Source organism: Cyprinodon tularosa, unplaced genomic scaffold (genome assembly GCF_016077235.1).
Source record: "Cyprinodon tularosa strain WSP-4 unplaced genomic scaffold, ASM1607723v1 ctg13, whole genome shotgun sequence".
NCBI classification, from domain to species: domain Eukaryota; kingdom Metazoa; phylum Chordata; class Actinopteri; order Cyprinodontiformes; family Cyprinodontidae; genus Cyprinodon; species Cyprinodon tularosa.
The window spans coordinates 1,680,253-1,707,130 of record NW_024038114.1 but is presented as its reverse complement, the minus strand read 5'-3'; the positions used below and the strand labels follow the sequence as shown (position 1 = coordinate 1,707,130).

Here is a 26,878-nt window from a genome sequence, read left to right as displayed (position 1 = left end):
TCTGCACTGTTGATGTAGTTAGCCAAAGTGATTAAATTATCAAATGTTGCTTGCCATTTCATTCTCCATCTATGAACCTAATCTACGATTTGTTTACTAACTAAACACCCCTAAGATAAAGTGTGACGACCATTCGAAACAAGTACAGAGCAGTTTAGCCATGTGCAAAGTACCACCTATGGTAGCCGCCATGTTATGAATCAGCTGCTTACATCCGGAGAGGAGCTGGGATTAGTTTAACTTGATTTCCAGCGTGCTCAGGGACCAGAAGGCTAAACCGAAATGCTAAATGGGGACGGTAAACAAAAAAGTGCATTTGCAAGGATTTAAAAAATGCAAGGTGAAAAGAAAAATAAATTAATAAAGGAATTACCTTTTTTAAATGTTTGATAAAGAAAGGTATCTTTGAATTATGGATTTTAAATCTGCAAGGATTTGACTATTTTTTTTTATTACTATATTTAATAATGGATTAATAAATACAATAAAATTTAAAATGTGAAATTAGAAGAGAAGCAAGTATTAATTCTAATTGTATTGTTAAAATTTTTTAAAATGTTTGTTTATCTTTTTCAGTGACTCTTCTGGTCCTCCATAGAGGGCAGCCGTCCTTGAATCCTGTGAATGTTCTCTAGATGATAGAAGGCTATATGAGCCTCTGAAGGTTCAGGTCTGAGTCCATCACTACACCCAGATTTGTTCGAAAATACAGGTTTTTGACTTGGGAGGGATTAGCAGTCTATTTTATTGATTGTACATGCTTTGTTTTGTTTTTTCTGTGTATTTTATTAACAGGCCCAACGCCTCCCCCCCTTCTCCTTTTCCCCTGTGCTGAGAAGGCGAAGGGAAGATGTTTTACGCCCACTTTGTCCTCAGCAAACGTGGGCCGCTGGCCAAAATCTGGCTGGCGGCCCACTGGGACAAGAAGCTGACCAAGGCTCATGTGTTTGAGTGTAACCTGGAGAGCAGCGTGGAGAGCATCATCTCACCAAAGGTCATTTTTCATCCTAATTACCTGCATAATTACATAATTAATTACAGTTGTGCATGAAAATGTACATACCCTCCCAATAAAATCAATTTAGAATTCACACAAGCGATTCAAATAAAACCAAACTGAAAAATCTCATAATAAATAAAAATTTACTGAATGTGTCATTAACAATGAATCAACATGCCTGTCAACATTTACCGGTACTAAACACTTTCTGAACATCATAGAAAAGACCTGATTTCACTGGCATCAGATTTTATAAAAATATAACTGAGATGCTTTAGTTTGACCTTAATCAAGCTGGTCTTGCTAAAAAAAAAAACGTTTGGCTTAATTCAAATGTGAAAAGAAAAGTGGAGCAAAATTCCTCCCCAGTGATGTCCATAACACATGCTGCCCCCTGGTGGTAGAACCGGTATTATTTAAAGAAGTAAAGTCATTTTTAGCAGGTAATGTTTCAGATTTTTGTATTTATTATTTTTATCTTTAGGTGAAAATGGCTTTACGAACATCGGGACACCTACTGCTGGGGGTGGTGAGGATCTATCACAGGAAGGCTAAGTACCTGCTGGCTGACTGTAACGAAGCCTTCATCAAGATTAAGATGGCGTTCCGTCCAGGTTTGGAGCTGGGCATGAATGAGAGATCATCAGTTATTGTAAACATTTCAAAGCTCATCTATTCTTTACATTTTTGTAGGAGTGGTAGATCTCCCAGAAGAGAACAGGGAAGCTGCCTACAACGCCATCACGCTACCCGAGGAGTTTCACGATTTTGACCAACCGCTACCTGACCTAGAGTGAGTCCTTTGAGTATCTAGATGTGGGAGATCTATTATGAGATTGCTGCTGATTCTATATTATTCTAGGTTTCATTATATCCTTTGCATTTTATTGAAACATTGGCTGGTTTGAGACAGGAGACAGATGAGATCAGCAGGGTCCTTACAGTTTGGAAAAATCTGGACAAGTGTTCCAGGTCTAGATACATTTTGAAGAAAAAAAAGCTTCAAAACTGCATGAAACTACTACATAAAGCCATATAGAGATCCGTTATTCAGACTATATAGACAAGTTTAAAAGTAATTTAAAATCTTAGAATTTGAGTCTGATTAAGTGAGACATTACTTTTATAAAAACCTGTGTTTTTGTGTAAATTCCGGATTTCCTAATCTGCTGATTTCTTCATACAATTGTTTGTATCTATAAAGTCTGCAGAACAACATGTTGCTCTCTGTTTTTTAGATCAGATCTTTAAACCCTTTAGAACCTGATTAGAAGAAGACAATGTAATCCACAAGCACAGCGTTAAACTTCTAAGAGTGTTTTTAGTTGTTTGTTTTAAAAGTTGGTGGTGGGATTTGTATTCAACAGTGACATCGACGTGGCTCACCAGTTCAACTTGAATCAGAGCCGAGTGGAAGAAATCACCATGAGAGAGGAAGTGGGCAACCTCCCCCTGCTGCCAGACACCGATTTCGGTAAACAGTTTTGGTTTGTTTGTTGCTAAATGTCTTTAAGGCTTTCTGAGTCGCAGAGAAGCTCCTGATGATGGGTAGGGGTGATGCCATCTGATTTTTGTCCTGCAGCTAATTTTGGCATGGATGACCGTGAGATGATGCGAGAGGAGAGTGCGTTTGAGGTGGACATCATGAGTTCTTCAGCTTCCAACCTCCTGTTGGAGGCTGAGGGCGGAGCTAATCAAATGGCGGACAAGTCCAACCACCTGGAGTATGATGAGCAGTACAAGGACGACTTTGGTGATAATCCTATGGAGAGCCATGGAGGGGGCATGCTTGGTATTACGATTGTGGACTTTTAGCAAATTAAGGTATTTATAAAAAAAAAAAGCATTATCAATATTATTTATGCTTTCTTGGATACAGTTGCCAAGCTGTTAGGTAATGAGGATGGAGGTGGCATATTTGACGACCCCCCCACCATCACAGACAGCATGATGATGCCTCAGGACCACGGGGAGGATGAGGATGACTTCGATGCTCTGTCAGGTTAGTTTTTGTTTTATAACATGAAGAACTTGACATACAGTTTGATTCGAATCAGAAGTTTTTATTTACTTTATTCTGGACATGGATGCCATCTTGTTTTGAAGCTGTTAACAATTTCATCTGAACTGTTTTCATTCTAAATATGGTCACAATAAGAACCCATGTGTAAGGAAAGTCAATGCCTTCAGCCTTAATGAACAATTCAACCCCCATTTTTTGTTTTTCTGATAAATAATAATGATAAACTAAGAAGACATAATTTTGACAATTTACTTTGTTGCATCCTGCTTTTGTGCTTAAAACTCTCTCTGTGTCGTCCTCCTCTTGTTTAGAGCATGTACTGCATTTGCATATGATGCAGTAACACTGCTGCTGTGGAGCATAAAAGCAGCTTGATCTCCTATATGCTTCTGAAGCAAGTTGGGGCTGAAATACTGAGCTTTGCAATCTTTCTAACAAATAATTAGCTTCACATTTTTGGTTTATTTACTATTAATTTACCTTATCTACCTTGCCCTGGTTCACCGGCCATCTCTTCCTTTAGGCATGTTTAGCCAAAATGCTAACGTTCACAATAAATATTGGAAACTTAAGGGAAAGAAATCAGAAAAATTTGTGTTTTTTTATAATCAAAAATCCTAAATCCCAACACTCATCAACACCACCAAACAGACAGATGTTTACATATACTCAGCTTTGTTTCAAGCTAAACTTGGGCACAGCTCAGAATTTAAACTGCAACAATTGTCACGTCTTGGTTGAGGTTTGGAGGACCCAAATGCAGAGGCAGAGAGGCTGAGGTGAATACTTGTAGTTTTAATGAAAACAATGGTTAACAAAGGCAGTCCAAAAATCCAACTAAAATGTAACAGACCAGAACCATGGAGACATCAAGGGAAAACATGTAGAAGGAGCCAGGGAGAGACGAGGGGAGACGATTGCAGCGATGACAGGACCAGCAACAACGGAGGAACCAACAAAGAGTGAGAGCAGAGGGAGAACATATATAGCTGACGGAGACAAAGGGAGGGCTAACGAGCTGACAAGGAGCAGGTGTGAGGAGACAACGAGGGAGCCAAGGGGAAAGAAACACACACACACGAGGGCAACAGAGGACAACAGAAAAACATGAGAACTAACATAAATCTAGAAATTACAACAAAATAGGAATTAAACCAATAAAGCTAGAAAACAAGGAGCAAAGTAAAGCATAACATAACCAAAACCATGACAACAGTCCCCAAAACCTTTTAACATTTTAAGGATTAATAAAAAATGAAAATAACTCTACTTAATATTTATAAAATTAGCTTCAAGTGTTGTGCAAAACAAAATAAATAAAATTAATATTTTGAACCCCAAATTTGGAATGGTAGAAAAAAAAAAATATATATATATATATATATAGTCTTAATTAATTTATTAATTTAGTCAAATGATTTATAGAAAATCACTTAAAGAACGAAATGATTCTGATGTTTTTATCTTGTCTTCTTCTTACTGGGTTGTTAGCGGGAGCCCCAGACAGTCCGGACTCCGGCCCGACAGAACCGGCCCCGGCCATGACGGACCAGCAGGAGCAAACTGCTCTGGCTCACAATGAGGAAGAGACTTTCGCGCTGGAGCCCATCGACATCACAGGTGATATTTAGATGTTGTTCAACTTACTGCAGATGCAGCAGGGTCTCAAATGAGGTCACGTTGAATCTCCACAGTGAAGGAGACCAAGGCGAAGCGTAAAAGGAAGCTGATCGTAGACAGCGTGAAGGAGCTGGACAGTAAAACTATCCGGGCACAGCTTTCCGACTACTCCGACATCGTCACAACCTTAGATCTGGCCCCGCCCACTAAAAAACTGATGATGTGGAAGGAGACTGGAGGAGTTGAGAAGCTCTTCTCCCTCCCTGCTCAGTCTCTCTGGAACGCCAGGCTGCTGAAGGTAAGGAAGCATACCTCAAGGAGGCTCCACGTTCTGAGGTGTTTTTTTTTTTTTTATATATCGAGCATCTGCCATGTTTATTCTAGATGTTCACGAGATGCCTGACGCCGCTCGTCCCAGATGAGCTGAGGAAGAGGAGGAAAGGTGGGGAGGCAGACAGTCTAGATGAGTTCCTGAAGGACCTGGAGAACCCAGACGTGCCGAGAGAGGAAGCAGGAGCTCTTCAGCAAAGAGATATCATCGGTAGAAGCTTGATATTATTAGATTTGATATTATCTTATTGTGTTGTTTGCTAATCATTGTTGGAACCTAAGTAAGTTTCCTTTTTGCTTTGCTTTGGGTGTGGACTTCACCAAAGTTAAGTTTTGTCATTAACCCATTTACTCACGCTGATGGTGGCAACCTAGATTTTAGCCACAGCTGCCCTGGTGCGCACCTATGTTAGCCAGGCTGCCATACACAGGCGCCACCGGGCCATCTGACCACCATCAGTAGGCAATGCGGGTGAAGTATCTTACCCAAGGACACAACAACATTTGGAGCTGGGGCTTCGGTTGCAGGTCAAACTCCTGCATCCGACACCAGTTATGAAGTTTCAGTTGAGGAAGTTTATGTTCATTCTAAAGCAGAGCACACGGGTCTGTATTTTTCTCTGCTTTTTGTTAAACATGAACTCCAGATCAGACCATCATGGAGGAAGCTAACGCGCTGCAGAACTCAGCCGTGGAGGGGAGCAGGACAACGCTGGACGAAGTCGCCATGCCTCCACCGTCCTCCCAGAGAGGCCAGAAGCGCAAATCCCAGGACTCAGATACAGTCCTACCTGTAGGTTCCTCTGATTCTTATTTTTTATTTTCTTTGGCATCTCTGCAACTTTATAATTTCCTCTCATCCCCTTAAACCCAGGCAGGAAACCTGGACGAGCAGCAGCAACAGATGCAGCAAGAGGGATCAAATGCAGCTCCTACCCAACAACTCGAAGCCACCACAGTAGATTTGCCCCCTGAAGAGACCGCCGCCAGCATCAGCCAGCTAATAGAGCTGGACTTACTAGCTGATAAGGACAAGAAGAAGAACGACGATGACTCGGATGAAGAGGTGAAAGAGCTTGACATAATGTAAAAGTTTTTTAGAGATGTTTTTGTAATTCATGGCTTGAATCTAAATATGTTCACATGGTGACAGGAGGAGGAGACACAGGGAGGAGAGCAGGACCAGGAGGAGAGGAGGTGGAACAAAAGAACTCAGCAGATGCTTCATGGCCTACAGGTAAAACAACACACTGGCTGAGATACATGCTGATTGGTTTAATGATCTACATTAACCTTGAAAGAAAGATAGATATACTTAACCACATTGACAGCATTGTTTAATGTCGAAATCTGACAACAAATGTAAGTTTTGATGGACTTTCCTGCTAAAAGTATCAAAAGTGTTTAGATAATATGAATATAGTTGATAGATCTAAGCCTGTGACTGTAGCAACCAGCAACATTTATTGCTTATTTTTCAAAACTATCTCTTAAGATAAAAATAAAACTGCAAAAAACAAAGTTTCAGTGAACCTAAGCTTTTTGTACATATTTTGTCCAAAATAATTGTAGCTCTCCATAAGATTTTAATATACACAAAATTTTAAATCTTTCGCCTAATATTTCTATATCTTTTTACATTGACCAAATTCTGTTTGTATTATCTACGTAAACCGAGAAAATGGATGATTGCTGCTATAAGAGAAAAGTGGCTTACCTGTTAGGATGCAAAAAATATACTACCAGAATTATTTCTGCTAGTATATTTTGATTCCAAGCGAGCAACAGTTGGAAGACAAGCACATGCAATCCTTTACTTCAAAATATATACAAAAAGGTCACATCACCAATTAGATTTTATTTTCATCTCGTGTCACACCATGCAGAAGCTCTGTCTGCACCGTGGAACATTTGTTTAACTCAGTTTGCCGATACTTGGAGTGGCTGTAAGTGGCACGGGGTCTAAACCACATTTTCATATGAATGCTTTACTTATTAATTGACCTCTTTGAGACTGTGCATAAAACATTAGATTCAACAAATATGATCAGATAACTTAAGTATAAAAATCTTAAACTTTAGCACCCTTCTTCCCTCCTCACACACGTTATACACACTTGAAGTAACAGACTCGCTTAGAAATTGAATTTCCACCAGAACTTGATGCTGAGCCCCAAGAAAGAAGCATTTGAGATATGCCAACCTACAAGGAAGAAACAGTGTGACAGCAGCTTTCACTCTTTCCACAGAGGGTGATGGCCAAAACTGGTGCTCAGTCAGTCAGCCTGTTGGACCTGTGTAGGAACAACAATAGAAAGCAGGCGGCTGCCAAGTTCTACAGCTTCCTGGTTCTGAAGAAGCAGAAAGCAGTGGAGCTGGTCCAAGAGGAGCCATACAGTGACATTGTTGCTACACCAGGACCTCGTTTCAACATAATCTAAGCTTCCAGCACAGCAGTTTGAAAGGAGAAAAAACAACTTTGCTCTGAGGGGCCTTATATAGCAGCAGTGTTATTATTTAACTGTAATCTATGATTGTTTGATTTTTATTTTATTTCTGTTACACAAGTATTTGTTCTCAAAATACTACAGAATAGTAACATATAATTCTTATGGATTATGAAGATATAAGTTGTCTGGAATAACTGCATGCCATCTTCCTTTTAATATTAAGGCTGTGGTTCATCTCCCTGTCTTTTGCTGAAAATGATTTAGCACTGTCTTGCTGTTTTTGATTTTGTTTTTTTGGTGGTAGTAATATACAGTGTTGTTTGTATGCAGAGTAAGTATTGCTTATTTTATTCATGGAAGCAAATTTATATTCTAAAAAAAAGCCTTGCTAAAAAAAATATATAATATATATATATGTATCACTGTGTGCTATATTTCCCTGTTCAGCCAAATTATCTTAATTTGCTGTTTTTCCTTAGTGCACTTCCGCTGCAGCCGATTATTTTCCAATGTCTGAGCACATTGTGTATTTCAAAATGTCAGCTTGTGCTTTAATTTCATTTAAAAAAAATGCAAAGACAAATCAAGTGTTGCAGGTGTTGTCTTAAAGCACTTTAAAAATCAGACAGCTCTGAGGTACAGTAACTGTTTTGTTTTTCCAAAATAAAACACCATGACAAGTGTGAGAAATAGAGATTTTCCCGATTTTTCTGGCTGGAAAAATATTTAGTAATTGATGCTTTTAATTAAAATATATCCAGCAAAGGTATTCATTGTCAACCAGTCTGTCCCATTTATTGCTTTCAAATTAGTCCATCAATCCATAAGCTTCAATGGTCTCAGTAAAAATAAGACAAAATTAGAGAGTAAGTCTTTTTATACTGCAAGAATTTACCTTGAAAGAACAGAAAACTCACGAATATGTCTGGGTACGTGTGGATTATAGACATGAGATTATTCTACTATTTAAATGGATCTAGTGCAGCAATACTGTGATGGTAAAGGATGGCTTTAAAGTTAAATTTGGAAGAATATTATAGTCCAAATCCAAACATGCAAATGTATGGCAACAATTTATATTAACCTGGAGTTTGAACCTCAGTGCCCACATTTTTAGTGGCCAAGATGCTAGAGAGGTGGTGGCATGATAAGGAAAAAGATCAGTCAGGAAACCCTAAAGTTTATTGAAATTGGAATTGTCATGGCAAAATGAGGTAAATGCAATTTTTTCCTGATATTAAATAGCCCTAAAGGGATCTTGAATTAATGACATATTAATATAAACCATTTTAAAGGGGAATAAGAAAGTCTGGTTCCTTGGAGGCAAAGAGTTAAAAATATCACTTGTTCTGGAAACAACATAATTATTTGTCCAACTGAGTATTTGAAACTGCAGGAGCAGCCATGTTGTCCCCTGCAGCTGCTTTTCTTCTCTTGTGTCGACTTCTTTTCCTCTTCTCCCCTGGTTCTGTTTTCTTCTGCGGTGTCGGTTGTCCTTTCTTTTTCTTCTTCAGGCAGCTCAGAGGGTTTGGATTGTTGCTTTTCCTCTTCCTCTTTTTACCCCGCCTCTCTCCATCTTTGAGGCTGATGCCTTCCTTCTCCTTTAGGCTACGGATGCTGTCCTGCTGGGTGGGGGTCACCAGCTCCCCCAGCTGAACGGCCTGGACGTAGTCGAGGGACTTCTGGCTGGGCTTGTCCAGCACAATGGTGTTAAGAACGATGTACAGCAAAGGAACACCTGGGATTTTTTTAAGTCCTGCAGTTACTGTACGGTCCTGCAGAGAAATGGACAAACAGGTAATCTTTTTGATAAGGGACAATGGTCCCATGGGAAATAAAGTCCTAATTTCTAGCTGAATTAAAATCTGTTCGGTCACATGAAGAGGGTCATGGATTTTATTTTCTAATTACAGTTTTGCCATTTACAGACTGAAACATTCCCCCTTTTTTTCCCCAAATAACCAACTCATCCAGAAGGAAATCATCTGTGAGGATCATTTTTCAGGCTCTGCCAAAGATTCTGAAATTGGTTTAGGTCTGGACTTTAACTGGGGCAAATTATCAAAACTCTATGCTTTGATTTACAACTTCAAACAGCAGCCAGTGTGTTGCAAACTGTTATATGTATTTGCCTTTAACCTGCCTTAAAGTTTTCCATTACTTTCTCCCTGGACCATTTGTTGTGTTCCTTGGTTTTCACTATGCAGTTTGATTACTGTTCTCTAATAAACCTCCAAAACCTTCATAGAACAGAGGGATATGCATTGAGATAAAACATCCAAAGGTCAACTGTATTACAACTTCAGAAAGAACAGGATTTTATTTAAAGGTATCAGAGTAAATGGGGTTTAATACAGTATGGAATTCTTGCCATTTAGGTTTGTAGAGAAAAAAAATGTATACCAGTGTTTGTTGTTGAAACGTGACAACAGTTTGCATGTTCAAGGGCTTAGATACTTTGGATAAGCATATAATAAACAGAGATGTATAGAGTGCCCAATAGTGTTAGGGCTCACCTGTGTGGCAACAAAGTAGTGGTGTGGATTAGTCTCCTCCAGCATTGACAGCAGGCACTCAGAGGCTGGGATTGGGTTTTTAAAATGTGAACATTTCCTAACCTGAAACCTCTGCAGGATGATTTTAGCTCCATAGAGCTGCTTCCCGATAGTCTCAAGCTCCTTCAAAGCACAACTAAGGATGAAACAGAGGAACAGAATTATAAATAATAATTATAAAAAATCCATCAAAATAGATTGATTAAGATAAAAAATCCGGATACAGATCAAATATTTTACTTTGTAGTGCAGAGCTGGACTTCTCCCATCAGATATTTGGGCATCTGTTCCTTGATCTGGATCTTGTTCTTCAGCGCCGCCTGGCAGAAAGTTCCGTCAATAAGGATTTGAAAAGGTTCTCTGAAGCTGAAATTGTATTTATAGAAGCTGATTGTTTTCTTCGCTTGTTTCTGCCGTTTGATCTTCATGTTGGGTCCTTAGTCAGCACCAGAACAGGTTCTGTTTTTGTATTCTCCCCCCCCCTTCGACAACAACCGCTAGAGACACACTTCACTTAAAAAGAAAAAAAAAAGAAAAATCGCTTCAGTTGATGCTGATCAGACTTATTTCACATATACAACCAGCATGGAAAGCTCTGGAGAACACAACACGCATTCGGTGCGTAATTGTATGAGTCCGAGTAGAAACAAGGTTCAACTTACAAAAGTTCCAGCCTTTCTTCTTGGGTTGTTCAGTAAATCTTAGCGCCATCTATCGGTAAGGAGAGGGAATTGTTGTAGATGATTACAGATAGGATAAGATGATTAGTTTATTAACAGGCATATAAAAAAGGTGACAGACAGACCCCTGTCTCTTTGAGAGTCATTCATACCAATGTTTCCAAAATATATATGTATATTTTACTGCACTATATATTTAATTTTATTCAACAAAAAGATTATTCTCCTAATAGTTTCGTTCACTCAGCAATTAAATTTATACGAAAGGTTCCTTAAAGCAGTGGGCTTCTATCGTGGGGCGCCCGGGGAGCAGTGTGGGGTTAAGGGTCTTGCTCAGAGAGCCAGAGTGGCAGTCAATTTGATTCAATTTAATTCAGTTTATTTCTATAGCGCCAATTCACCACACATGTCATCTCAAGGTACTTTACAGTTCAACCAGATCAAACAGTCAAACTGATTCAAAGTTTTCTATCTAAGGAAAACCAGCTGATTGCATCGACTCATTGATTGAATGCAATCCCTCACACTAAGCATGCTTGTAGCGACAGTGGAGAAGAAAAACTCCTTTTAACAGGAAGAAACCTCCAGCAGAACCAGGATCAGTGTGAGCGGCCATCTGCCGAGGCAGACTGGTGTTCAAGGAGACAGAAGCAGAGATACAAAAAGCAACTCAGAACATCAAGGTTCCAAGCTCTGTGTCTTAACCACTAGGCCACCACTCCCCCTGCTGTATAAGAACTAAACATTACAGTGGATTCAATACTTTGTTCCCTGACTCCATTACTAAAACGTGCAGAAACGCAGTCAGATCAAAGTACAGAAAAATTAAATTATAGTTCATCACTGCTCCCCTTTTGTACTCTGATTTACATAACTTAAAATTATTTGAAAAATATTTTCTGAGCTCTTCTTTAATACACATATGATAAACTGTACTTCCATAATGACATTATAATTAGAGCATATCTAATTCAAACTAGTAATTTAAAAAGGCCTTTTAGGGCCTTTTAATGAGGTGAAAGTTTTTCAAAAGTAACATTTACTTTACATCATTTCATGTTGCTTGACTTATATTAAACAATAAAATTATAACATTGTAAATGTTAGGCCTTTTTGTGTGAAACAAAAAAATTGACCAAACTGCACAAAATTAACTGATATCAAATAACTTCATAATATCTTATTTATAATGTATCTTTAAATAAAAATTTTAACCCTAAATACGTTAAACCAGGTGAACATTAATTATCCTTCAATAATATGTTAAATTTGTGAAAAAATAAAGTTCACTAACTTTTTGAAAGTTGGTGAACTTTTTCCTTTTTTAATCCCTTATGAACTCTAAAGTCCATCCATCCATCCATCCATCCATCCAACCATCCAACTATTATCATCCATCCATCCATCCATCCATCCATCCATCCAACCATCCAACTATTATCATCCATCCATCCATCCATCCATCCATCCATCCATCCATCCATCCATCTATTTTCATTCATCCACCCATCCATCTATTATCATCCATCCATCCATTCATCCATCCATCCATCCATCTATTATCATCCATCCATCCATCCATCCACCCATCCATCTATTATCATCCATCCATCCATTCATCCATCCATCCATCCATCCATCCATCCATCCATCCATCCATCCATCTATCATCCATCCATCCATCCATCCATCCATCCATCCATCCATCTATTATCATCCATCCATCCATCCATCCATCCATCCATCCATCCATCTATTTTCATTCATCCATCCATCCATCTATTACCATCCATCCATCCATCTATTACCATCCATCCATCCATTCATCCATCCATCCATCCATCCATCTATTATCATCCATCCATCCATCCATCCACCCATCCATCTATTATCATCCATCCATCCATTCATCCATCCATCCATCCATCTATTATCATCCATCCATCCATCCATCCATCACCCATCCAACTATTATCATCCATCCATCCATCCATCCATTATCATCCATCCATCCATCCATCCATCCATTATCATTCCTCCATCCATCCATCCATCTATTATTATCCATCCATCCATCCATCCATCCATCTATCCATCCATCCATCCATCCATCCATCCATCCATCCATCCATCCACCCCATCCATCCATCCATCTACTATCATTCATCCATCCATCTATTCATTCACCCATCCATCCATCCATCCATCCATCCATCCATCTTTCATCATCTATCCATCCATCCATCCATCCATCCATCCATCCATCCATCCATCCACCCCCATCCATCCATCCATCTACTATCATTCATCCATCCATCTATTCATTCACCCATCCATCCATCCATCCATTATCATCCATCCATCCATCCATCCATCCATCCATCCATCTTTCATCATCTATCCATCCATCCATTCATCCATCCATCCATCCATCCATCTTTCATCATCCATCCATCCATTCATCCATCCATCCATCTTTCATCATCTATCCATCCATTCATCCATCCATCCATCTATTATCATATATCCATCCATCCATCCATCCATTATCATCCATCCATCCATCCATTATCATTCCTCCATCCATCCATCCATCTATTATTATCCATCCATCCATCCATCCATCCATCCATCCACCCCATCCATCCATCCATCTACTATCATTCATCCATCCATCTATTCATTCACCCATCCATCCATCCATCCATCCTTCTTTCATCATCTATCCATCCATCCATCCATCCATCCATCCATCCACCCCCATCCATCCATCCATCTACTATCATTCATCCATCCATCTATTCATTCACCCATCCATCCATCCATCCATCCATCCATCTATTATCATCCATCCATCCATCCATCAATCTTTCATCATCTATCCATCCATCCATCCATCCATCCATCTTTCATCATCTATCCATCCATCCATCCATCCATCCATCCATCCATCCATCTTTCATCATCCATCCATCCATCCATCCATCCATCCATCCATCCATCCATCCATCCATCCATCCATCCATCCATTATCATCCATCCATCCATCCATCCATCAATCCATCTTTCATCATCTATCCATCCATCTTTCATCATCTATCCATCTATCCATCCATCTTTCATCATCTATCCATCCATCCATCCATCCATCCTTGATTGAGTTTAATTTTTAGAAGTTAACCTAACGCGCCCTTCCTATTGGCTGTCAGGGTGTCTGAGCGTCGCTATGACGCAACACTAGCCGCACCCCTCGCGCTATCCTTCCGGAAACAGCCACCCTGATGCAGGTAGCGGACTGTTAGCAGCAGCGGCTCCACACGGTTCATGGTCGGCGTTAGCAGGACTCCCCTCTGACTCGCAGCTAAATCAGCTCGAGTCGGGCTCCGCTGAAGTTGCTTTGGCTCGCTGTCCCTCTCTGTTTACCTGTTCGGCAGCTAACATCATGGCGACCACGGATCCCCGCTTCTCGAGTAACGGCGGGACCGCCAACAGAGGAGGGTTTCCCGCAGGAGAGAGCAGCAGCGACCGCGACGGACCTGGCGGCAGCAGCAGCGGCGGCGGGGAAGGCGAGCGGGAACGGGCCACCTTCGAGTGCAACATTTGCTTGGATACCGCCAGAGACGCTGTCATCAGTATGTGCGGCCACTTATTCTGGTAGGAGGCGGTGGTTTGACTGTGCCTGCCTGGGTGTTTGTTTTTTTTTTGGGAGTAGTCTGGCTGCATGGACGGCCTCCAGAGTTACTGCTTAACGCCCAACCATTAACCGTTTAATCCGCTGCTAATGTGGCTCACTAGTTTTAAACAAAACTCTTTATTTATGAAGAAAACTTGTGGGAGCCCATTATTATAGCGCTGCCAGCTGCCTAGAAGAGAGAACATGTGACCACAAGGGAAGTGGTTTCATCATATGATCCGATTTAGATCAAAACATGCTTTATAGATGTTAGTTTTTCCAGATCAAGCTGAAATTTCCCTATAGAAATTGGAAAAAATGAGAATTCGCTTTATTTATGTGTATATTATATAATTTTGAAATCAACTGAAGATGTTTGGATGATTAAAGAAAACATATTTTCTTGAAAAAGGACTTTAACTTAGAGTCAAAACATAATCCTGAGGTGAAGTTGACCTTAGAAAGTAGAAATCTACTTTCTAAAGTCTAAAACTTTAATTTAAAACATTTGACCAAAAAACAAAACTGTGCAAAAATAGAAGGTCAATCAGAACATAAAATGCCCTGTGGCTCAGAAGGTGTAAAACCTTTCTGATTACATAACTCCAGGTTCCTGCATTAATCAGTTTTAATACTCTTGCGAATTTGGTGTTTTTAAGACAACCTTGTGTTTAACACATGTTCAACATTAACAATATTTTTAATAAACCAATTAAAAACTTTCTCCAACATTAAACAGCTCTTGTCCTACAGCTGTCATTCTAGTACTTTCTCTTATCTATGACTAGTCTAACCTTGCGCAACGCTGAACCTTTGAACCATCTGTGGAAAATGAAAACATGCTCAGCTATGTGTTAGTCTCATTCATGAGTTGCGCCTGCTTCTGGGCGCAGGTTAAACCTGAAGAGAGATTATAGCCAAGAAGCAGGATTCGGGTTAGCTCTAATGGTCTAATCCCAGGTAAAAGTCATGTTCCTACACTGTAATACCTTCAGAAGGTTGTGGGTCTATATATAAAGGGATCTAGTCTCTTGTGTCTATTTCATTAACACAGACTTGAAGTGATTTGATCATGGAGGCTGGGTGGCTGTAAGTCCGGATCTGATCTCCTTTAAAAGTTAAATGCTAGAAGAAAAAAAAAATAAAATAAAATAAAAGTTAAATGCTAAGCAGTAAAAATGGAAATCATAAAGTTGTCATGTCACATTAAAGCCTAATCAATGCAGCTTGATAAGATAAGGAAATGTTCCATCCCTAAAGATTGACTTGAAGGACAGACTGTTTTAAGCCAGATTTGGTTTATGATTTCCCCAAAAGGCATTTTTTAGCACATTTGTTTTTTTATTATTATTTGTTTCTGAAAAGGAAAAATGTGGAAAATATAACCTTTTCAGACAATTCTGTACACCAAAGTGTGAAACTTGCATGCATGCATTCAAATATCGGTCTGTCCATCCTCCATCTATTTGTCCATTCAACCACCTTTTGGTTTGTCCATTCATGAATATATCCATCTGTGATTTTCTTCAAGCATTCATCTTATTCTTCATTCACCCATTCAACAATTATCCATCTATCAATCCATATATTGTTCTGACTATATTTTGGTTTCATCCCAACCTTCGTCCTAACCTTTGATTAATCCCCTGTTCATCCATTTCTCTAAACAATATCCATTTATTAATATGCATTTCTGGACGGTCTGTATGATGGTCTTTTTTTCAATGTATGTTTTAAAAAATTAAAAACTTCATCAATAACTTGATTAAGGTCTTGTTTCTACAGTTGGAGATAAATAATGCTCTTAAAAGGAGTTTGGTCTTGCACTTTTCTCTTAGTCCCCAATCACAGCCTGTGGCCTTGATAACATTATGTGGTTGGGATGCAGGGAATTTAATATATTTCCAGTAATTTGTGTTGTTTTGACCTGAGTGTGAGTTTTCTTTCCTGCTGGTTTACGAAGCAGGATGCAGCACACCGATGTGTTATTTTGCTGATGTAATGTAGTTGCCATGTCGCCTTAATCCCCTCTGCTCTTAGAAGCTGTATGTAATGTGATGTGATGAAACAGTGATGATGAAAGTCATCAGCCAGAAGAGCAGGGGTCAGTTCACCTGCTGCAACTTCAAATTAACGTTACATCGGTGCAGGCAAATTGCTTCGCTACAGCCTTAATTAGAGTCAGTCACCTTGGTTTTAACACATGTAGACGCTTGAGCTTAAAACATATTAATATTTCCTTCATTGTACTTTTGCAACAAGCGGATTCTCCTCAAACACTCATATACACACATGGATGATTCTATTATTGTTCTCCACGTTTGCCCTCAGTGAAAATATATTGGGAATATTTGCCCCACCTGAGCATCTCTGTGCTTTTATTATGAAAAATGGGACAATTTTAACTGTAAAAACAAACCAATGTGTATATATTTACACCATCTATGCATTTAGCTGAATCTAATACATTTAAATGCAAATTTTATTTATGAAAAGCTACTGTTGGATTATCTGTTTAGCTTAATAATGAAGCAATAAATGATAGTTTTGTCTTTTTAAACTCTAAATCAAATACAAATATCGCGGTACATAACAAATGCATTTAATTTAACACTAAGCTGATTGTCATAGGTTAAATAATCAATAAAGCTTGAAGTAAAATAAGATGAAGAAAAGCTTCAAAAATTAGGTTCAGTTGCCACAAAATTGTAGAAATTTAAAACTGATCATTGAATTTTCATTATTTTTCTATCAAACTTTAAAAGAAAACAGGAACAGTAATTCAAGTCATCAATCTCTTATTCAGGCAGCTGATTCTAAAAGCTTTTTTTGATGCAAAGTAAGATTGACTTCTTCCTCAAATTTTAAATCCGTTTCCTTTTCTAAAAAAAAAACAAACAAATCTACCCAGATCTACTGGAGTTTGTTTTGGTAATGATCCTGCTGGGCATACAGATGCTTGTCAGTTAATAATGCAGATGTTTTCTTTTTGAAAACTAAACTTTGGGTGTTCAAGATGGAATCTGTTTAATATTAAACTATTTTCTCAATTTGCAGAATTTAAAGGGTTAGTAAAAATAACCAATTTATCTGTGTTATTGCCCCATATGTCTATTAGAGGTTTCTTTTATTGTGTTTCAGCTGTTTGATCTCACAGAGCTTGACACAGAGTCGTGCTTTACTTTCTCTTCAGTTCTAAACAGTTGGATGAGTTCTGTGTTTGGTTCTTAGCCAACCTGAGGCCATGTGGATCGTCAGCTTTGAATGTTTTTGTGCTTATGAAAGTGAGGGGAGAAAAAAAGCCCAAAACAAGTCCTGCCAGTTCGTCTACATGAACCAAGTTACTTAATGTAAGTGTGACTCCCAAAGAGTCTGGCTGGTATGGAAACATTCAAAATTTAAACAAATGAAATAAGTATTAAGGATGTTGGGAAATATATTTTTAGCTAAATTCAACTACCGTGCTGCTGGATTCATGTTAATCTTCTAAAATTTCATGCATTTTCTTGAAGGGCTTCGCCGCAGAAAACATAATTTAATCAGCAGATCTGCTAGACTACCACAGGGTGTATTTTAAGTGAGATACCAACCATTATGATTGATAAAACAAATCCTTTTCCTTTGCAGCATGTTCAAACACTTGAAAAACGATCTAAATTTCTTAAATAAAGTGTATTTACCCTTAATTTGAGTAGGCAAATGAGAGGATTTGCCAACGGAATGACTATTTTTATCCTTAAAATAAGTTAATTAGATAGTATGCACTTGAAATAAGACAAAGTAATTGTGCTTTCTTATTTTAAGTGTAAATTGTCTTGTTCCATTGGCAAAATGTCTCTTTTTTTCTCCTCAATCCAAGAACACATGCACTTATTTTAAGAAAAAAATTACTTATCTAGATTTCTTTTTTCCCAGTGCAGTCATTCACTGCAGGCTATCTTAATTCTTCCAGCATATCAGCTGTAAATGTGTCTAAAGTTGAATTAATATGATTCATTGCAGACATTTTATAAGTCACTTGAAGGGAGAGCTCATCATCCCTCAGCTGTGGTATCAAGCTATCATTCAGCTCTGCACAATGACCTAATAAATAAAGAAAACCCTTCAACACATTATTATTATAAGGGATTTCCAATATTGACTTATAAAATACACATTCTTGGCTTAGAGTAAAGCTGCACTAAGTTTTTACCTTAATATATCCTCCTCTAAGTCCCTATCAGGGTAATTGTGTTTGAGTGAAATGATTGAGTGACCTGTCACCTCCCACTACTGATTCTGGTTGGAAGAACAGCTTTACTGCAGCCCAATATGAAACCTTTGGCATCAATAGCCACGCGCCTAGCGCTTAATAATTCATGTCCAGAAAGTAAAACGCCAGTACAGAGATCAGTTCCAGCTATTTTTATTTCTAGCTCTACAACACAGACAAATCACACAAAGGGGGTAATCACCTGGTTAACTGAACAGTATGAAAGAAAAAAAAAATCAGGGTTTTTACTTTCTGGACCCAGATTATCCACCTCTGCCCACAGCTGAAATAGAAGAAAACATATTTTGGAGGGATGGCAGAGTCGGGAAAGAAAACCTTTGTTAGAAGAAAAAATGAAAAGAAAATGAGAATTGATTAAGGACAGAGTTTAGAGAAAACCTCAAATAATTGGACCTACACTATATTGCCAAAAGTATTTGCTCACCCATCCAAATTATTGGAATCAGGTGTTCCAATCACTTCCATGGCCACAGGTGTATAAATTCAAGCACCTAGGCATGCAGACTGTTTTTACAAACATTTGTGAAAGAATGGGTCGCTCTCAGGAGCTCAGTGAATTCCAGCGTGGAACTGTGATAGGATGCCACCTGTGCAACAAATCCAGTCGTGAAATTTCCTCGCTCCTAAATATTCCACAGTCAACTGTCAGCTGTATTATAAGAAAATGGAAGTGTTTGGGAACGACAGCAACTCAGCCACGAAGTGGTAGGCCACGTAAACTGACGGAGCGGGGTCAGCGGATGCTGACGCGCATAGTGCGAAGAGGTCGCCAACTTTCTGCAGAGTCAATCACTACAGACCTCCAAACTTCATGTGGCCTTCAGATTAGCTCAAGAACAGTGCGCAGAGAGCTTCATGGAATGGGTTTCCATGGTCGAGCAGCTGCATCCAAGCCATACATCACCAAGTGCAATGCAAAGCGTCGGATGCGGTGGTGTAAAGCACGCCGCCACTGGACTCTAGAGCAGTGGAGACGCGTTCTCTGGAGTGACGAATCGCGCTTCTCCATCTGGCAATCTGATGGACGGGTCTGGGTTTGGCGATTGCCAGGAGAACGGTACTTGTCTGACTGCATTGTGCCAAGTGTAAAGTTTGGTGGAGGGGGGATTATGGTGTGGGGTTGTTTTTCAGGAGCTGGGCTTGGCCCCTTAGTTCCAGTGAAAGGAACTCTGAATGCTTCAGCATACCAAGACATTTTGGACAATTCCATGCTCCCAACTTTGTGGGAACAGTTTGGAGCTGGCCCCTTCCTCTTCCAACATGACTGTGCACCAGTGCACAAAGCAAGGTCCATAAAGACATGGATGACAGAGTCTGGTGTGGATGAACTTGACTGGCCTGCACAGAGTCCTGACCTCAACCCGATAGAACACCTTTGGGATGAATTAGAGCGGAGACTGAGAGCCAGGCCTTCTCGTCCAACATCAGTGTGCGACCTCACAAATGCGCTTCTGGAAGAATGGTCAAAAATTCCCATAAACACACTCCTAAACCTTGTGGACAGCCTTCCCAGAAGAGTTGAAGCTGTTCTAGCTGCAAAGGGTGGACCGACGTCATATTGAACCCTATGGATTAGGAACGGGATGTCACTTAAGCTCATATGTGAGTCAAGGCAGGTGAGCAAATACTTTTGGCAATATAGTGTATAAGTATCATATCTGCTGACCTCTAATGCTAGTGTTATTGTAACATTGGGGTGATGGATTTATATTGTGCCACTATAGAACATGGAGAGGCTGAATTGCCTTACGAGAACAAATAAAAATTTTTTTACTCTAGAGGCAGACTTACACTTGACTGATTTATATAAGAGTAAAAATGTGCAAAGAAATTCACCTGCCAAGTGGACAGGAAGATATTTTTACCGGCCAGAAAGAAAATAATAATTAGCTGTCATATATTTGTAAAGAACATATTTCACTAAGACATTATGTTAAATGCAAAAAAAATGTTATGTGGTTTTATTAAAGTTGTAATTTTGAATTTCATTAATTTTCATTCAAAAAAGTGCAAATGCAAAATACTTTTATTTCATAAAGTGTGCATAAAAAAAAAAACGCAAACTATTTCCATGTGTTATATTGTCCATAAATAAAACTGTAGCCTGTCTTTAATTGGCATGGCTGGTGCAAAACAATAATTTATTCTATGTGTCTTTGTGTTGATATAACCATTTGTGCACTCTGGCTGTAGCAGCGGTCGTTTCCAAATCCAGTGAATGTGGCCTTTATTGGATGCTCTTCAGTGTCATAGATGTACAGCCAGTTACATATTAATCACATCTAGGGCTGCAACTAATGATAATTTTGCAAATCGATTAATCTGTCAAATATTTTTTTCATTAATTGATTAATAATCATAGATCAGAAGGTTCCTAAAAGAAGATTAAATCAAACCAGGTAAAACCAAAACTTTTTCCACTTGAGTAGTTCTGGATAGCGCATATTGACAGACGCAAAAGTTTTTTTTATCATCATCAATTTTTTTAATACTTTTGGTATAATTACTGCTCACCGTGGGTTGCTATGTCAACTAAAGACACGTTTTAGAGTCCCAATACTCCAGTTAATGAGTGATCACTAAATTAGTTGACAACTGTTTGAATAATCAATCATGATTAATCCATATAATGTTTTCAGCCCTAATCGTGTCTGTTCTCTTCTGCGTATTTTCTGCACACTGAGCAGCTCATTAGCTTAGCATCATCATTATAAATAAGCCAATCTCTTGCGAAACTGTCTTCCCAATATCGCCATTTTTTTAATAAACAAATATTCATTGAGAGAATGTGCAGAATGTGTTTACAACAGTGCTATTTTCATAAGGTCCTGTAGGGGGAGCACCACTCAATAATTTTTTGATGCTTTTTGTATCTTAGATTCTTTAAAGTTTATTTTTAACAAATTTATATATAGTTCCTGATGACACAATAAACTTCATTAGTAAGTTTGTTACCTGGTCTTCCTACATTAGAAAATCGAAAATATGTCTGACCCTGTAAGGGTCATTTCTGTTTGTTATCTAACAACAACGTTAATGTTTAAGGGGAGCTTAGACTGCTGTTGTAGGGACCAGATCTGTTCTGGTCCAGCGCATGCCATTGACATCACACTATATAACCAGCTGAATGTTACCACAATGATGCAAGGCATCCTGTTGCCCGGACAACAATAATAACATAACGCAGCGTATGTGTGCCGCGTCAGGAACATTGGTAATGTTAGCGTGTCCGATGACTGATGAAGTGTTACCTGATCGATTACAGAACTGAAAAATGATGTTAATGGGAAAAGAAGTAACTGTTAAAACCTGGTGTAATTGGGAAGTGCTGTGGCTAGCTGCGCCAGTAGCTAATAGGTTGGCCTCTTTTAGCTTGGTCAGTTACCCGTATCAAGCTACTCTACTTAGAGTAGCTGTTCTTTTCTTTGTCTAAAATCTCCACGAAAGTAATTTTTAAAAATATTCCATTTGTCTTCCTCTGCCCTAATATCTTAATAAAAAGAAGTACTGAGACGTTTGGGTCTCATAAAGTCAGAGGACTTGACCAAAGCACTTTACAAAACATTCAGTCATTCAGTCACACACCTACAAGCTGACTGTGGCAAGCTACATTATAGCCACAGCTGCCCTGATTGTTTCTACTTTCAGCTACCTTGGGTCGCCAAAGAAAAAACAATAATAGCAAATATAGGCAATAGGTTTAATCTCCAGATATTTCATTCTTAAGAATACAAGGATACCATACAGTTTGAGTGGTGTTGCCATCTTGCGGTGTCATCAGCAGGGGTGGGGCCCCGAGCAGATCTGGTACCTACACCGCAAAGCGGTGCTCTGGATCACACCATTCACTCAGTGATGAATCAGACCTTATCAAGTAAGAGCCGTCTGTATGGAGTATCAATGCACAACATTTGATGTATATTGACCTGAAAAATCATACCTCAAATTAAGCTTTTAATTAATCAGATTATATGAAATATTTGAATCTTGCTCATTTATTTTTTTGAGAGGAAAAAAAAAGAGTAGCAGGATGAGGGCACAAATGTCTAAGAAAATGTGATTATAATAAATACTGTCTGTCCCTTGTAATTCACCTTTGAAGCCGACCCAATCAGAGGGATTAAGGATAGCAGAAATTACAGATTCCTTATGAATTTCTAGATAACATTCTGCTTAAGGTTGATGTAGTGTCCTCACCCAGGTGTGCAAATTCCATTGAGGGAAAGCTCTGCTTTTCCAAATGCTCTACAGAAAACCAACAAGAAGGGGAATTCTGCTATGGGTAATACACCTGACCTAGTTCTAACTATTTTTAGTCAGGTTTTCAAGCTTTCCCCTCCAAATTTGGCTTTTGTTGCTCCAAGAACAAGTGTACGTATTGCCTGAAGAATCTGTCAGGTATGCATGTTCTCATTGCACATTCAGCTGGTGAGAATTTTGTTTATGCATCTGACTAGGGGGATGTTTGAGGGCTCCTGTTGGCCTGGGTGTGACCCAAGCTGATTATACCTCCAAAAAGCGACAGGAATTTTGTCAAAATATGGTAAAATTATAGGAATATTCTACATTTTATCTAAATCTCAACCTTAACTGGCTCCAGTGAGTAATTTCTCTTAGCTGCTGCATCTCGCATCCACCCAATGATAATATAGAATATATAAAATAGGTTTTTAAGACGCCTTCTCCCACAGGTTTTTACTGGGTATTGAATTAATTCACGTGAAGAAAATATGTTGATCTTGCAGCACAACACTCTGCTGGGATCATAGACTCTCTTCACTGACACTGATCTGATACTTAACATTAATTTTCTGCAGGAATGTTTGCAGCAATGATGTTGCAGCTGAGATTTAGAGAAAATAAAGTTGTTTGAATGTGAATTAATCTCTGTTTCTTTCTCTTTCCAGCTGGCCCTGCCTTCATCAAGTAAGTGCCTGCATTTCTGCCTGTTTTATAGCTAACCACTCACACGGTTGGAGAATTAGGACTACTTAATAGTGAAGTATAGGGAAAAGGTCCAAACATAAGACATTTCAGGTTAGTTTGGTCTTATAGTGTGTGGAACGGTTAGAAACATGATAGCTTTAAGTCAAAGGGAAGTTTCCACAGGAATCAGATTTTTGCTGTTTTTAAGATTATATCCTTGATAGTAACAGATCTGGTCCATTGCTATCAGAGAAAATCAGGAATAATTAGGCTGAAAATGGGTCAATTTCTGGTTGGATCTCTGCTAGATTTGAATATAGGGTTGACCTTACCTGCATGATAAATATCAGAGTGTGGATTTGCATTTGAATTTCCCTCCTAAGCAGATCTTTCCTGCTCAGAAGAACTCTAAATGTTCCTTTTTAAACCATTTTTTTTTATTTATTTATTTTTTTTTTACTTGTTCTAAATCATTCTTGTCTTTCTGCCATTTGAAGTGGTTGGAGACGCGGCCCACCAGGCAGCAGTGTCCCGTCTGCAAGGCGGGCATCAGTAGAGAAAAAGTCATCCCGCTCTACGGCAGAGGGAGCTCCAGCCAGGAGGACCCCAGGTATGCTGACGTGCCTCTCAGTGTTTGGTTCCATTGTTCAGACGCTGTTTGAGCCTCTTTTCTTTTCTCCTCAGGTTGAAAACTCCCCCTCGGCCTCAGGGACAGAGAACAGAGCCTGAGAGCAGAGGAGGGGTGAGGCTCCTTTGTGTTAATGGATCAGTTTCCTAAAATCTGTTATCACTTTAAAATCTTTACTAATGGGTTTCCTCTCTGTGCCCAGATGTTCCCTGGTTTTGGAGAAACAGGCTTTCACATGTCTTTTGGGATCGGTGCGTTCCCTTTCGGCTTTTTCACCACAGTCTTTAATGCCAACGACCCCTTCCACAGAGCAGGTAAAGGCTTTCACACTGGTTTTACTGGTGCAGATCCGACAGTCCTTTTAGACATTTGTTTTTGCATATTGTTTGAAGTTTAAAGAAGAATTTTCTTTACACTCAATTGTTTTTTTTCGATTTAGATTTTCCTCTAACAGAAAAATGTTTGCAAATATTATCTTAAACATTTTTTTCTTCCATAAACATTTGTTTAAATTCAAATATTTGTCACCTATAGCTTTTTGCTAAAGTCTTCCCATTAAATGTTGTATTTAAAAATGACTTTGCGCTATTTGTGTTGATCTGTCACACTGAATCCTAACAAAATCCAAATTTACAAGAAGTATTAATCCTCCTGCATGGCACTTATTACATATATGGGATGGTTTTAGTTGACATTTTAGCAGAAGTTGTAACATGCTATCCTTATAATCTCTATGTTCAGACCAGTATGCAGGGGATCACCAAGGCAACGGTAACCTCAACAATGGCAACAACAACTGGCAGGACTCCCTCTTCCTGTTTGTGGCCATCATCTTCTTCTTCTGGCTGCTGAGTGTGTGAGGACGAAGGCTGGGAAGGAGGAGCCCAAATACACAAATAAAAAACAGACTGGAGCCACTGACACTCACACACCCACACACACTTTTTCATTATGTAACCTGAGCAAGTGTGGAGAGTCTGATGCTTAGAGAAAACAAGAAATACAGGTTTTCTCCTCCTTACAAAATTAGATCACTCCACCCCAAACACACACCTGCTGTATTAATGTAGTTTATGCAACACTCTATCCCAACGTAATTCACAGTCTAGGGCCACACAGAGGGGGGGTATGTTGACTGTTCAGTGACAGTATTAAATGTTCAGGGTGAGCCGTTTGAAGCCTTTCTCTTTAAGCTGTAGATGGAAACACGACCAATTTAGTGCTTATGGGAAAAAAATGTATTCCTCAAATATGGAGGCTATTAGTGGAGCAGGAACAGGTGGGATGGGTGGTGTAGACTCCTCCTGTTTACAGTTTCTATTTGTATCCAGAGCAATTATAAAACACTTGTCACAGCTGACTTGTTTTGTTCTTCCTGTTAGTGTGTAAACATAATATATTTGTATATATGAATATTGTAAATGCTGTTTTTATGTGTTTCTGACTGGCTGATCTGCCACAGGGAGGTAGCAGAGGATTGCTGACATGTGGACGCCTTCTGTAAAGCTAAAAGTGATCTGGATCCTGTTTCTTCCATTAAAAGCAAAACATCTTCCCTGTTGATGTGAATAATGAGGCGGAAGGGGTTGAGGTTTCCTCCTTTTTACTGGACAAATAACTGACACAAAACGTGTGAAGAAACTTTAGAGTCTCCATATGATGAACTAGAGCTGCACCGGTCAGGAGACAAATCTGATTTTTTTTTTTCCCTTGAAGGTCTGACCAGGTTTATTGTTTCAAAAATGTTCAGATTTCCCTTAAAGAGGCAGTTCCAAATGTAACAAGATTTCTACATGCATACTTAAAATCCAGCTTTGAGTTTAATTAAATTTGATTTAAATTACATAAACTGAAAATAGCTGAAGGTTTTTAGTTATAATGGATTCATTATGTATGTAAAATGTTATGTTTTTGACCCGTTTATAGGTCAGAGCTGATTAAGGGAAAAGAAAATCAGTGGTTTGACCGGCACATCTCTAATTGGAGCATAACCTCAAATTTACCAACCTGTTAAATATGGAGCTTGTATTTAATCCAGTAGCTTTTCAATAAATCGAGTTGCGGGTCAGAAATGAAACTGAAGTTCCTCTGTGGTGTGGACAGGTTGTCCACCGGGGTTCGTCATCTTATGTATTTGTCTTTGTATTGAGGGGCTAATGTGACACTAAAACGAGTGATTGAGGTCTCATGATGCGAATTCTTTAAACGGACTAAACATGGAGGCTGTTGTGCAAAACCAAATGTTCTTGGAGATTAAACTTGTTTGAAACATTGTTTTGTGTGATTAAACTTATTTTGTTTTTTCCAAGACTTTAACACCCAACAGGAAATTATCTTACATTTAGTTGCTGTTTTGCAGCATATTAACGTTAGTTTTTTTTCCTTTTCATTTAAAGAAATTATTAAAGCAATGTCCAGCATATAGAATATTTAGTGGCTAACTTTGCCCATGGAGCTTTCTTCAGAGAAGAAAAACAGATTGGTCTGGTAGATGTTCCAACTTTGCCTCAGTCAAAAGCAGCCAAAATAAACCCTGAAAACCAGCAACGGGCTCAACGACAAGCAGTCCAAACAGAGGGCTAATTTTGCTCCATCTACCAGGGTTTTTCTATCAGGGCTAAAAATGTTATTTTCAAATCACAGAGGCACTAAATTTTAGTCACATTACATTTGACAAGAGTATATATGGGAGTGTTGGCCTAGTGGATAGAGCAGTGCGC

At 39.0% G+C, this 26,878-nt stretch overlaps 3 protein-coding genes across 3 annotated transcripts; 2 read left to right on the top strand and 1 right to left on the bottom strand.

Moving 5' to 3' along the window:
* Positions 1-798: 798 nt before the first annotated feature.
* LOC119778041 (double-strand-break repair protein rad21 homolog A-like) lies at positions 799-7,815 on the top strand. Its single transcript, XM_038277078.1, has 13 exons — positions 799-994; positions 1,485-1,614; positions 1,694-1,793; positions 2,368-2,474; positions 2,583-2,792; positions 2,880-3,002; positions 4,515-4,643; positions 4,718-4,941; positions 5,028-5,184; positions 5,621-5,766; positions 5,848-6,039; positions 6,127-6,210; positions 7,223-7,815. The coding sequence occupies exons 1-13, from the start codon at positions 851-853 to the stop codon at positions 7,412-7,414; spliced, it is 1,938 nt and encodes a 645-aa protein (XP_038133006.1). The 5' UTR covers positions 799-850; the 3' UTR covers positions 7,415-7,815.
* Positions 7,816-8,192: 377 nt separating this feature from the next.
* Positions 8,193-10,655, bottom strand: utp23 (UTP23 small subunit processome component). The gene is made up of 4 exons (XM_038277079.1): positions 10,641-10,655; positions 10,219-10,491; positions 9,940-10,114; positions 8,193-9,198 (listed from the first exon to the last, which is right to left on the bottom strand). The coding sequence occupies exons 2-4, from the start codon at positions 10,404-10,406 to the stop codon at positions 8,788-8,790; spliced, it is 774 nt and encodes a 257-aa protein (XP_038133007.1). The 5' UTR covers positions 10,407-10,491; positions 10,641-10,655; the 3' UTR covers positions 8,193-8,787.
* Positions 10,656-13,901: 3,246 nt separating this feature from the next.
* Positions 13,902-26,432, top strand: rnf5 (ring finger protein 5). Its single transcript, XM_038277077.1, has 6 exons — positions 13,902-14,312; positions 23,512-23,530; positions 24,028-24,140; positions 24,215-24,272; positions 24,361-24,472; positions 24,900-26,432. Exons 1-6 carry the CDS (start codon positions 14,101-14,103, stop codon positions 25,016-25,018), a joined length of 633 nt encoding a protein of 210 aa, XP_038133005.1. The 5' UTR covers positions 13,902-14,100; the 3' UTR covers positions 25,019-26,432.
* The last annotated feature ends 446 nt before the right edge of the window (positions 26,433-26,878 follow it).

Bases quoted from the DNA above. Each gene is read 5' to 3' on its own strand.
- LOC119778041 (XM_038277078.1), top strand. From the start codon at position 851: ATGTTTTACGCCCACTTTGTCCTCAGCAAACGTGGGCCGCTGGCCAAA. The intron at 2,475-2,582 runs GTAAACAGTTTT...TTTGTCCTGCAG, and splicing joins GCTGCCAGACACCGATTTCG to CTAATTTTGGCATGGATGAC. The intron at 5,767-5,847 runs GTAGGTTCCTCT...CCTTAAACCCAG, and splicing joins ACTCAGATACAGTCCTACCT to GCAGGAAACCTGGACGAGCA.
- utp23 (XM_038277079.1), bottom strand. From the start codon at position 10,406: ATGAAGATCAAACGGCAGAAACAAGCGAAGAAAACAATCAGCTTCTAT. The intron at 10,115-10,218 runs GTAAAATATTTG...TTTCATCCTTAG, and splicing joins GTCCAGCTCTGCACTACAAA to TTGTGCTTTGAAGGAGCTTG. The intron at 9,199-9,939 runs GTGAGCCCTAAC...ATTTCTCTGCAG, and splicing joins ACTACTTTGTTGCCACACAG to GACCGTACAGTAACTGCAGG.
- rnf5 (XM_038277077.1), top strand. From the start codon at position 14,101: ATGGCGACCACGGATCCCCGCTTCTCGAGTAACGGCGGGACCGCCAAC. The intron at 24,141-24,214 runs GTATGCTGACGT...TTTTCTCCTCAG, and splicing joins TCCAGCCAGGAGGACCCCAG to GTTGAAAACTCCCCCTCGGC. The intron at 24,273-24,360 runs GTGAGGCTCCTT...CTCTGTGCCCAG, and splicing joins AGCCTGAGAGCAGAGGAGGG to ATGTTCCCTGGTTTTGGAGA.